The 11,960-nt window shown below is 46.1% G+C and overlaps 1 protein-coding gene across 12 annotated transcripts in view; it reads right to left on the bottom strand.

Annotated features, from left to right (window-relative positions):
* ADARB1 (adenosine deaminase RNA specific B1) overlaps positions 1–11,960 on the bottom strand; it is a 108,979-nt gene that overhangs the window by 3,530 nt on the left and 93,489 nt on the right. For 10 of the 12 annotated variants that reach the window (XM_047798098.1, XM_047798131.1, XM_047798096.1 and 7 more), the window contains one exon: positions 405–583. In XM_047798098.1, the coding sequence (XP_047654054.1) occupies positions 405–583 (179 nt within the window). Of the gene's footprint in view, positions 1–404; positions 584–11,960 lie in introns of those variants that run through there. The other 2 variants (XM_047798119.1, XM_047798122.1) reach the window with 2 other exon arrangements.

The following is an 11,960-nucleotide window of genomic DNA, read 5'->3' as shown; positions in this document are numbered from 1 at the left end:
AACTGGAGGCCCGCCCGCCACGCCTCCACTAGCTGGATTTTGTGCAGATGTTAGGTGCAGACTGGCAGCCAGCACAGGGGCTCCTGCCAGGTGGACAGGCAACGTCAGTCCATGACAAGTAAAGGCTGTGACTTGACTTACAAATAATTGACAACTGGTAATACACTGATGGACTGCGTAAGATTTCACCTGGGGGGGAAAGGGCCTTGTAGCTGGGGGAAAAAATAAACAGGTTTAGAACCCTTCCTGGGGGTTTAAGCGAACCAGGGCAGCGCCTGAGCTGCGGCGCCCGGAGAGGGGGGAGTGGGGGCCCCCCAGGTGGACGGCGGGTGGGGTCCCGCCAGGTGGGGCCGGGCCGGGGCGGCGGGGGCGGGGCAGGCGCGGGGCCGAGGGCGCCTCAGTACCTTGCCGTGCACACGCATCCAGCGAGAGTACAACGCGTGCTTACACAGGCGAGAGGCGCGGCCCAGCTCGTCCTTCCCCGTGGTGGCGTTGATGACCTCGAGGGTCGAGTCGCCCACCGTCCAGTTGACACTGAAGTTGGGCGCCTTCCCCGGCTGCCGCGCCTCCGCATTGCTGATGCCTGGAAGGAGACGGGGCACGGTGACGGCGAGCCCGTCGCGGGGCCCCCGCCGGGGCTGCAGGAACCGCTCGACGTCTCCGATGTGCCCCCTGGGCAGCCCTTCCCGGCCGGCGCCAGCCCCGCGGCTCCGGGGCGGGGAACCTGCGGGGGCGGCTCCCTCCGCAGACCCCGCCCCCGGAGACGGGCTCAGTTCTGAGCACAGCTTGGGGCTTCGCGCAGGGGCTCCGCCTTCTCCGTGAAATCGCTGGGTCCTTTCCGTCATCCCAAGGCGTGAGCACTGCCTTATTTCACTTTCCGTGAAAGTCTGACACAGCCTAAGCCTTCCGCGGGCCGAGCCCACCCCCGCCCCTCCCGCGGCCGCCCCCGGAGCACCCAGCGCCCCTGACGGTGCCACCTGCGTTATCTGCTAAAGGAGGGCTTTTTAGACCTTGGAACTGATCTCTCACTTCTGTTCTTACTCATGACCCTACACCTATCAATGCGGCGTATTATTTACAGCCTCTTCCTTTCTCTGAATTGTCCTCTCAGTTGCCCCGTTTTCTCATATGGGTCATTCTCTTTGGTGCTCATTTTCCCCAAAAGTTTGACAGTGAGTGTGCACTCACATTTGAGAATAGAAATCTTGGTTGGTCACACGGGGAGCTGGCGGGGCGGCCGCTGCCTCTTTCTGGGGTGTGTCCCCACCGTGGGCAGAGCCTGGAGGGAAAGCCAGGACCACGGCCCTTCGAGAGCAGGCGCCCAGAGTCCAGCTGGTCCTGGCCTGGCTGTGGGCACAGGCGGGACCCTCGCCGACGGAGCCTCTTCCTAGACAGGCAGGCGCGGAGGCCAGCCCTTCCTCATCCTCAGCCTCTGCCCGCAGCACCCTCTGGCCACGCGCTCTGGGGCTCTTGGCCAGCACGTCGGGGTCTTTGGTGCTGTCACCAGCATACCTGCCCGGCGCGGGGTTGGTTCCATGGGTCACCGGGCTGTCACTGAGCTCATTCACGGCCACACACTCTCCGGGGGACAGAGCGGGGCAGGGGCTGGGCAGGGGCTGGAGGGAGGCGTGAGGACCCCTGTCAGCCGGGATCGCGGGGAGCCTCCGACCACAGCGGAACGGGATCTTCCGCGAATAAACGCTTCGTGCTCGTAGTACTGTCCTCTGCGACTTCACTGCTTGTCGACAGGAAGGTCGCAGTGAAGGATTACTGTTGAATGACACCTAAACCTCAGAAAATTCCATTTGACATTGGAAGGAGCCATGGCCACCTACCTGACTGGACACATAGCTTTTATATTTTAAGCTAAATGAAGTACCATCTTCGGCAAGAGTGGAGAAAACAAGGCAACAGGAAAGTCGCTCACCCAGGGTTCCAATGCGAAGCAGGCGCTTTTTCTGGGGGACAGCCCCAGCCGGGCCCAAGGGCGCATTTCTGAGTCTCCGGGGCCGCCCTGGGGGGCGGGTAGGGAGGAGCCCATCTTTGCGGAGCTGCCAAGCGAGAACTAGGGCAATGAGGTAAGCGCAGGCCCCCTGTGCAGAGAACAATAAAAGCAGCAACGAAGCTGGCAATGCGTGTCCCTGCACTGCTGTAAAGTAAGTGCTGAGACAGAACCTTCAGAGCAAAAATGCACAGAAACTGCGAACTGGCCTAGCAACCGATACAAGTAAAAACCTAGCTGGCCCTGATCACTTTCTTTCCTGACGAGAGCATTTCTGTGGTTGCTCGTGTGTTACTGTGTCATCAAACCCATCACTCACAATGAACAGTGACAGATACTCAGGGTTAGAGAAACGGCTAGTCACCTGCACAACAGCCAGGAAAACACGCACTTACAGTCTCGACTGAAAGGGGCCTTTCTTCTGCAAACACACAAAATGCGAGCGGAATTCAAGCAGGGGGGAGGCAGAGGTCCCGTGGCTCAGCAAATACGCATCTGACTCGAATCCATGAGGACGCAGGTTTGATTGCTGGCCTCCGGCATTGCCATGAGCTGTGGTGTAGGTCGCAGACGTGGCTCGGATCTGGCATGGCTGTGGCTGTGGCGTCAGCCAGCAGCTACAGCTCTCATTTGACCTCCTAGCCTGGGAACCTCCATATGCCATGGGTGCGGCCCTAAAAAGACAAAGCAAAAAGTAGGGGGAGGCGAGTGCACAGCACTCAACAGCGATGGCGACACAGGCTGTCTGATGCACCCCGAGCCCCAAGCATCGCGTGGGATCCCTAACCCACCGGGCCACAAGGGAACTCTTATTTTTAGGAGCTTTTAGGTTTTAGGAGTTTTTTTTAGGTTCCCTTTCCTTCACCTCCTCACCGGCACTGGTTATTTTTTGTCTTTTTGATGCCAGTCATTCCGACAGGTGCGCGGTGATAGGAACGGTGGTGGATGTGCGTTTCCCTGATCAGTGACAGTGAGCATCTTTCCCGGTGCCTGCTGGTCTTTCGGAGGTCTTCCTGGGAGAAGTCTCCATTCAGGTCTCCCATCCATTGTCTGACTGGGTTGTTTGCTTTTTGGACTCTGAGCTGTGTAACTGTGTGTGTGTCTGGACGACAACCCTTTGCCGGTCGCGTGCACACCTTCTCTCCCAACCACAGGGCGTCTTGTTGTCTTGTCAGTGGCTTCCTTTGTTGCGCAAAACTTTTAAGTCCAGTGAGGCCATTTATCTTCGCTTGTATTTCATTTGCCTTAGGAGATGGCTCCAAGAGAACACTGCCAGGATTCATACCAAAGGGAGTTCTGCTCATGTTCTCTTCTAGTTTTGTCTTTCAGGTCTTACATTCAGGTCCTTCAGCAATTTTTGGCTTATTTTCGTGCACAAAATTTTGTTTATAAAAGCGAGGGGCTATTCTAATCTCCTTGTTCTACATATAGCTGTCCAGTTTGTCCAACACCATTTGTGGAAGACACCTTCCTTTCTCCAGTGTATATTCTTGACTCCTTTGTCAGTTAATTGATGGACGGATTTATTTCTGGGCTCTCTACCCTGTTCCATTTGCTCTAAGAGTCTGTTTTTGTGCCAGGACCACCCTCTTTTGATTACTGTAGCTTTGTAGCATAGTCTGAATCTGGACAGGTTATACCTCCAGCTTTGTTCTTTTTCTCAGGACTGCCTTGGCAATTTGGGGTCTTATTTGGGTACATATAAGTTTTAGGATTATTTGTTCTCCTTTGGTGTAAGATGTCATGGGTATTTGATAGGAACTGCATTAAATCTGTAGATTGCTTTGGGTACTACGGCCATTTAATCAATAGTAATTCTTCCACTCCAAGAGAATAGGATATCTTTCTATTTTTTTTGTATCATCCTAAATTTTCTTCACCATTAGTTTATAGTTTTCAGATTATAGGTCTTTTACCTCCTTGATTAAGTACAGTCCTAGCTATTTTATTCTTTTTGATGCAATTTTAGAAGGGATTTTTTCCCCCCACATTCTCTTTCTGATATTTCGTTGTTAATGTATAGGACCACACAGGTTTCTCTGTGTTTGTCCTGTATCCTGCTACCTTGCTGAATTCATTTATTCTAATAGTATCTGGGTGGAGACCTTAGGGTTATCTACATGTCATCTGCAAACGGTGACAGTTTCACGGCTTCCCTTCCAGTATGGGTGCCTTTCTTTCTTTTTCTTGTCGACTGCTTGGCTAGGGCTTCTAAAACTATGTTGAAGGGAAGTGGTGAGAGTGGGCATCCTTGTCTTGTTCCTGAATTTATCAGGAGGGCTTTCAGCTTTTCACCATTGAGCATGATGTCGGCCGTGGGTCTGCTGTAAATGGCCTTAGTGCATACATCTCTATGGGTTTAGCGGGTTCCCTCTATACCCTCTTTGTTAAGGGTATTTTTTTTTTTTAAATCATGAACGAATGTTGAATTTTGTCGTTTTTTCTGTATCTGCTGAGGTGGTCATGTGGTTTATGTCTTTCCTTTCGTGAGTGTGGTGTAGCCCCTGATTGGTCAGCACATGAGAAACCACCCTGGAATGAATCCAACTTGATTATGATATGGGATCATTTTATGTGTCTTCAGATTTGGTTTGCTAGTATTTTGTTATGGATTTTTGCCATCTATTTTATTTAAGATATTGGCCTGTCGTTTCTTTTTTTTGGAGTGTGTCTGGTTTTGGTATGGTGGTAATGGTGGTTCTGCAGAATGATTTTGAGAGTATTCTGACCTCTTTAATTCTTTAAAAGAGTTTGAGAAGGATAGGTGTCAGTTCTTTACATGTTTGATTGATAGAGTTCTCTATGAAGCTGTCTGGTCCTAGACTTGAGTTACGGTAACAAGCACAGGTCAACTTCGCCTCCAGGGACTGGCCGCTCAAAGTGTCTGTGTCTTCTCGACTCAGTCTTCGTAGGCCGTATGTTTCTAGAAACCTATCCTTTCCTCTAGGCTGCCCAATTTGTTGGCATGTAACTGTTTATAGTAATCTATTATTATTTTTTGTCCCTGTAGTATCTGTTGTTGCTTCTCCTCTTTCATTTACTATTTTCTTTATTTGGGTCCTTTCTCTTTACTTCTTGCTAAGCCTGGCTCAAACGTTTATCGATTTTGTCTCTCTGTCCCAAACGCCAGCTTTTGGTTTCACGGACCTTTTCTATTGTTTTTATCTCTGTTTTAGTTACTTCTTGTGTGGTCTTTATTATTTCCTTCCTTCTGCTGACTTGGGGCTTTATTGTTCTAGTTCTTTTAGGTGGTAGCTTAGGTCATTTATTTGAAATTTTTCTTTTTTTTTAAACTGAAGCATAGTTGATTTACAGTATTGTGATAGTTTCTGATATACTGCAAAGTGATTCAGTTTTATATCTATTTCATACTCTTTTCTTATTACAGGGTATTAAATGTAGTTCCCTGTGCTGTACAACACGATATATATATAAATATATATATAAATATACAGCAGTGTGTGCCTACTCATCAGAATCCCCTAACTTTCCCCTTTGGTAACCATAAGTTTGTTTTCTACATTTGTGAGTCTGTTTCTATTTTATAAATAAGTTTATCTGTGTCATGTTTTAGAGTCCACATATGAGTGATACCACATGGTATTTGTCTTTCTCTTTCTGACTTATTTCACATACTATGAGAATCTCTAGGTCCATCCATGTTGCTGCGAATGGCGCTATTTCATTCTTTTTCATAGTTGAATAGTATTCCACTGTACATATGTACCACATCTTCTTTATCCATTCATCTGCTGATGGAAATTTAGGTTGCTTCCATTTCTTGGTAGTGTAAATAGTGCTGCAATGAATATTGGGGTGCATGTATCTCTTCAAATTATAGTTTTGTCTGGATATATTCCCAGCAGTGGGAATGCTGGATCATATGGCAACTCTATTGTTAGAAGAAACTTCCATGCTTTTTTCCATAGTGGTGGCACCAATTGATATTCCCGTTCTCCACACCCTCTCCAGCATTTACTGTTTGCACTTGTTTTTTTTTTTTTTTTTTTGCTTTTTAAGGCCACACTTGCAGCATGTGGAAGTTCCCAGGCTAGGGGTCAAATCAGAGCTACAGCTGCCACCCTACACCACAGCCACAGCCATGCAGGATCCGGCAGCATCTGCAACCTCCACCATACCTCACGGCAATGTTGGATCCCCGACCCACTGAGCGAGGCCAGGGATCAAACCCAAATCCACATGGATACTAGTTGGATTGGTTTCTGCTGTGTCACAACAGGAACTCCATGTTTGTACTTTTTGATGATGGCCATTCCGACCCGTGTGAGGTGGTACCTCACTGAAGTTTTGATTTGCATTTCTCTAATAATTAGTGATGCTAAGCCTCTTTTCATGGGCCTACTGGCCATTTGCACGTCTTTATGAAATGTCTACGTAGGGCTCCTGCTCATTTTTATTGGCTTGTGGATGGGGGTTTTGCTTTATGTTTTAACTTTTTGTTATTTTGTTGCTGTTTTTGTTGTTGAGTTGTATGACCTATCTGTATATTTTGGAAATTAAGCCCTTGGTGGTCACATTATCTGCAGATATTCCCCCAGTCTATTGGGTTGTCTTTTCGTTTTGTTGATGGTTTCCTTTGCTGTGCAAAAGTTTCAAAGTTCGATTAGGCCCCATTTGTTTATTTCTGTTTTTATTTCTACTGCCTTGGGAGACTGACCTAAAAGAACCCAAAAAACCAAAAACGCACTTGTAAGATTTATTCCAGAGACTGTTTTGCCTAAGGTCTCGCTAGGAGTTTTATGGTGTCATGTCTTATAGGTAAGTCTTTAAGCCATTTTGAGCTTGTTTTTCTGTATGGTGTTAGGGTACATTCTACCTGCATTGATTCACATGTGGCTGTTCAGATCTCCCAGCACCGTTTGTTGAAGATACTGTCTTGCCGCCTCTGTTGAGGACTAATTGACCAGAGGAGTGTGGGTTTATTCCTGGGCTCTCCATTCGATCCCATTCATCCATATATCTGCTTTTGTCTCAGTGCCATGCTGTTGGTTACTGCAGCTTAGTAGCATTTTCTGAAATCCGGGAGGGTTATGCCTCTAGTTTTCTTTTTCTTTAGGATTTCTTTGGCGATTCTGGGACTTTTATGGTTCCATATAAATCTTTGGATTACTTGTTCTAGTTCTGTGAAAAATGTCTATCAAATTATTAGTGTATAGAAACACAATATAGATTTCTGTATTTTAACCTTGTATCCTGCTACCTTGCTGAATTCATTTATTGGTTCTTTTAGTTTTTATGTGGAGTCTTTAGGGTTTTCTATATATAGTATCCTGTCATCTTCGTATAATAACAAGTCTACCTCTTCTCTTCCAATTTGGATACATTTATTTCTTTCTCTTGTCTGATTGCTGTGGCTAGGATTTCCAACAATATGTTGATTAGAAGTGGTGAGCATGAGCATCCTTCTTTTGTTCCTGATTTTAGAAGAAATGCTTTCAGCTTTTTGCCATTGAGTATGATGTTGGCTGTGAGTTTGTCATAAACAGCTTTATAATGTTGAGGCATGTTCCCTCTATACCCACTTTGCTAAGAGATTTTATCATGAATGGATGTTGAATTTTGTCAAATACTTTTTCTGCATCTATTGAGACGATAGTGTGGTTTTTGTCTTTTCTTTTGTTTATATGGTGTATCACACTGACTGATTTGCATACGTTGAACCATCCTTGTGACCCTGGGATGAATCCAACTTGATTGTGATGTATATTTTTAATGTGTTGAAGGATTTGGTTTGACAATAGTTCGTTATGGATTTTTGCATGCATATTCATCAAATATATTGGTTTATAGTTTTCTTTCTTGGTAGTAGTCTCTTTGGTTTTGGTATTGGGATGGTGGTGGCTTCATAGAATGTCTTTGAGAGTGTTCTCTCCTCTTCAACCTCCTGGAAGAGTTTGAGAAGGATCAGTATAATTTCTGCTTTGTATGTTTGGTAGAATTCCCTAGTGAAGGCATCTGGTCCTAGACTTTTGTTTGCAGAGAATTTTTTAAAATTACAGATTATATTTCACTTATACGTCTGTCCAAATGATCTATTTCTTCTTGATTCAGGTTTAGTAGGCTGTATGTTTCTAGAAACTTGTCCATTTCTTTGAGATTGTCCAATTTGTTGGCAAATAGTTGTCCATAGTATTCCCTCATGTTTTTTGTATTTCTACAGTATTGGTTGCTGTTTCTCTTCTCTCATTTCTTATTTTACTTATTTGGATCCCATCACTTTTCCTGGTGAGCCTGGCCAGCAGTTTGTCAATTCCATTTACCCTTTCAAAGAACCAGCTCTTGGTTTTACTGAATTTTTTTCTATTTTTAAAATCTCTATTTTATTTGTTTCCTCTCTGATCTTTATCATTTCCTTCCTTCTGCTGACTTTAGGATTTTTTTGTTCTTTTCCTAATTCTTTTAGGCAGTAACTTAGGTTGTTTGAGACTTTTCTTGTTGTATCACTGTGAACTTCCTTCTAAGACGTGCCTTTGCTGCATCCTATAGATTTTGTTATGATCATGTTTACACTGTCACTGGTCTCAAGATAGCAGTAGATTTCCTCATTGATACTATCATTGACTCATTGGTTTTTTGGTAGCATATTGTTTAGTGTCCATGTAATTGTTTTCTTTCTCGTTTCTTTTTCTGTGGTTGATGTCTAGTTTCATGGCCCTGTGGTCAGAAAAGATTCTTGAAACAACTTTTATTTTGTTAAATTCATTCAGGCTTGTTCTGTGTTAATCCTAGATAATGTTCCATGTGCACTTGAAAAGAATGTGTATTCTGGGTTTGTTTTTTTTTTTTTTTTGGATATGTCTTAAAAATAGTGATTAAGTCTAACTGTTTTATCATTTAGGATCTCTGTTGTCTTATTGTTTTGCTGTCTGGAAGATCTGTCCATTCATGTGAGTGAGGTGTTAAAGCCTCCTCCTCCTCCTACTGTATTCCAATCAATTTCTCCCTTTGTTTCTGTTATTTGTTTTATGTTATATCAGGTGATCCTATATTGGATGCATATATGTCAACAAATGTAATATCCTCTTTCACCTTCAGAGCACGGTCACGCTCCCACATGCCCTGACCCAGGTCCTCTGTGCCAACCCACAGCACCCCCTTCCCACTGCAGAGCTGCCCCTCCTGACCCACACACAAGGGGGATTCCCATATACACGACCCCTTATTTTTCTCTTGCTGCTCTCAGAATTCTCTCTTTAACTTTTGGTCTTTTAATTACAATATGTCTTGGTCCTACCAAGACATATTTTCATTTTGTCCTACCCAGTTACATGGTGATGCATCTTGCAATTCTGGTTTTATGAGATCTTCTCCCAGCATTCAGCAGGTATGCAGTGAAAACTGTTCCATATCTGGAGATATTTTTGATGTATCTGTGGGAGGAAATGAGCCCCACGTCCTTCTACTCCACAATCTTGATGTGACACTTTTTTCCTTGTACTTATTTAGTTGCACTTGCTCAGAGGGGGCCACACGTGGAGGCCTTGTGCCCTGCACTTCTGATCAGAGTTCCTGGTATGAAATTAGATTTTTCTTGGTTTTTTTTTTTTTTTTTGGTCTTTTTGCCATTTCTAGGGCCGCTTCCATGGCATATGGAGGTTCCCAGGCCAGGGGTCAAGTCGGAGCTGTAGCCGCCGGCCTACACCAGAGCCACAGCAACGTGGGATCTGAGCCGCGTCTGCAACCTAAACCACAGCTCACGGCAACGCCAGATCCTTCACCCACTGAGCGAGGCCAGGGATCGAACCCGCAACCTCATGGTTCCTAGTCGGTTTCGTTAACCACTGAGTCATGATGGGAACTCCATAGATTTTTCTTGTTTCTTGAGGCAGGCCCGTATTGTTATGAACCTCCCTCTTAGAGTCACCTGTGCTGCATCCCATGTATTTTGGAAAGTTGTGTTTCCATTTTCATTTGTCTCAATGTATTTTCTGATTTCCTCTTTGATGTCATACTGACCCATAATCATACCTACATGATTAAGCTGATAGTCATTTAAGCCTGAACACATGCTAAAAGATGTATTTTTTTTTTACTCCTCTACCCCACGTTTTGTTGTTGACGTCATGTTTTGCATCATGTATATCCCTTTACTGTTCATTGCAGTTGCTTTTACAATTTTTTGTCTTTTATTCTACACACTGGCTTATTTAAGTGATCTTTGACCCTTACTATGTATCTGTTTTTCCTATTGGGATTTTTCCCTTTCCTATGTATTCTGACTTTTTCTCTATTAGTAAAGACCCTTCAACACTTCTTTTAGGATAGGTTTAGTATCGCTGAATTTAGTTTTTGCTTGTCTGAGAAATTTCTCTTTCCTATTTTAAATGATAATCTTGCTGGGTAGAGTATCCTAGGTTGCAGGTCTCCCCTTTCTGGACTTTGAATGTGTCATGCTGCTCCCTTCTGGCTGCCAAGTTCCTGCTAAGAAAGCAGCTGACAACCTTATGGGGATTCCTTTGTATATGACTCCTTCTTTTTCTCTTGCTGCCTCTAGGATCTCTCTTTAACTTTTGCCATTTTAAATTATGCTATGCCTTGGTGTAGGCCTGTGTGGGTTCATCTTGTTTGGGACCCTCTGTGCTCCCAGTACCTGGACACCTGTTTCCTCCTTCAGCTTTGGGAAGTTTTCAGTCACGACTTCCTCAAATACGTTTCCAATCCCCTGTTCTCTCCTTCTGGAACCCCTGTGACACGCATGCTGGTATGCTTGATGTTATACAGACACCCGTGTGCTGATGTTACTTTCTCCATTTGTTTCTCTGTCTGATGTTCTCACTGGATGATTCCCGTCACCCTGTTTCCAGTTATGGGTTCCTCTGTGTCATCCAGTCTGCTATTCATTGCCTCTAGAGTGCTTTCTATCAGCACTGCTTTTTATCAGTGCTTTTTATCAGCTACTGAGTTTATTTTTGATCGGGTCTTCATATTTTCTAGTTCTTGGTTAAGATGATTTGCATTTAAACCCAAATCCTCTTCCCTAATCCACTTAGCATTTTTATTACCAATGTTTTGAATCCCTTGTCTGGTAAATTGCTGATTTCTGGTTCACTATTTTTTTCCAGGGATTTTCTTTTGCTCTTTCAAGTGAGAGAGGTTCCTCTGCTTTTTCACATTCCTTAGCTTCCTCTGCCTCTGTGAGTTTAGGTGAAGCAGCGGCCTACTGTAGTCTCAAAGGGTCCTGTGTGACAGGGCCCTGTGCAGACCGCACGGCCCGGTGTCTCTGTTGGGAGATCCGGATTTGACGTGGACACCAGTGATGTCTTTCCTTAGGGCGTGCTGACCACTGCCACCTTGGTAGGCAGTGGGCTGCAGGTGGAGGTAGAGCCTGCACAGGGCATGAAGTGGAACCTTCCCTCTGCTCAGTGGCCACCACTGCCATGTCAGGGTGGGTCTGCTCCCAAGCTGGAGTGGAAGCCCTGAGGGTCAGGCTCAAGCTGGCTCTGTTCCCTTTAGTGCTTTTCCTTCTCCCCACACGGGGCCTTTCGCCAGAGGAGGGGCGCTCATGCAAGTGGAGCCTGCGCCCTCACAGAGGTCTGACGTGCTGCCCGCGTGGGCATCTGTGGTTCTTCTCCCTGCTGTGGCTGCCCCAGACCTAGTGCCGGGCTGCAGGGTGAAGTGAGCGGGGCCGGAGCGTGAGCCAGGCTGGGGCTTGGGCACGCAGGGGCAGTCTACGTGCTGTCAAGTCTGGGCTGCTTCTGGGGTGCCTCCTGAGGACTGGCCAACAGTGCTGGTCATCCCCTCACCTGGACCACAGCTCAGGCTTCCAGGCTGCTTCTGCATCCCCAGCCCCAGTGCCGAGGGTGGGGTGGGGTGAGCAGGGCCCACGCCTCCCCTCAGGGCAGGCCGGCCTCTCTCTGCCCCGGAGGTCAGCCAGCACCCGTGCTCCTCGCGAGTGGGGCCCTGCCCTCTCCAGCCTTTCCATCTGCCCCCGCACTTC

Source organism: Phacochoerus africanus, chromosome 1, assembly GCF_016906955.1.
Source record: "Phacochoerus africanus isolate WHEZ1 chromosome 1, ROS_Pafr_v1, whole genome shotgun sequence".
Classification (NCBI taxonomy): Eukaryota; Metazoa; Chordata; class Mammalia; order Artiodactyla; family Suidae; genus Phacochoerus; species Phacochoerus africanus.
Note: the sequence above shows the minus strand (reverse complement) of the source record. Positions and strands in the feature narration are given on the sequence as shown.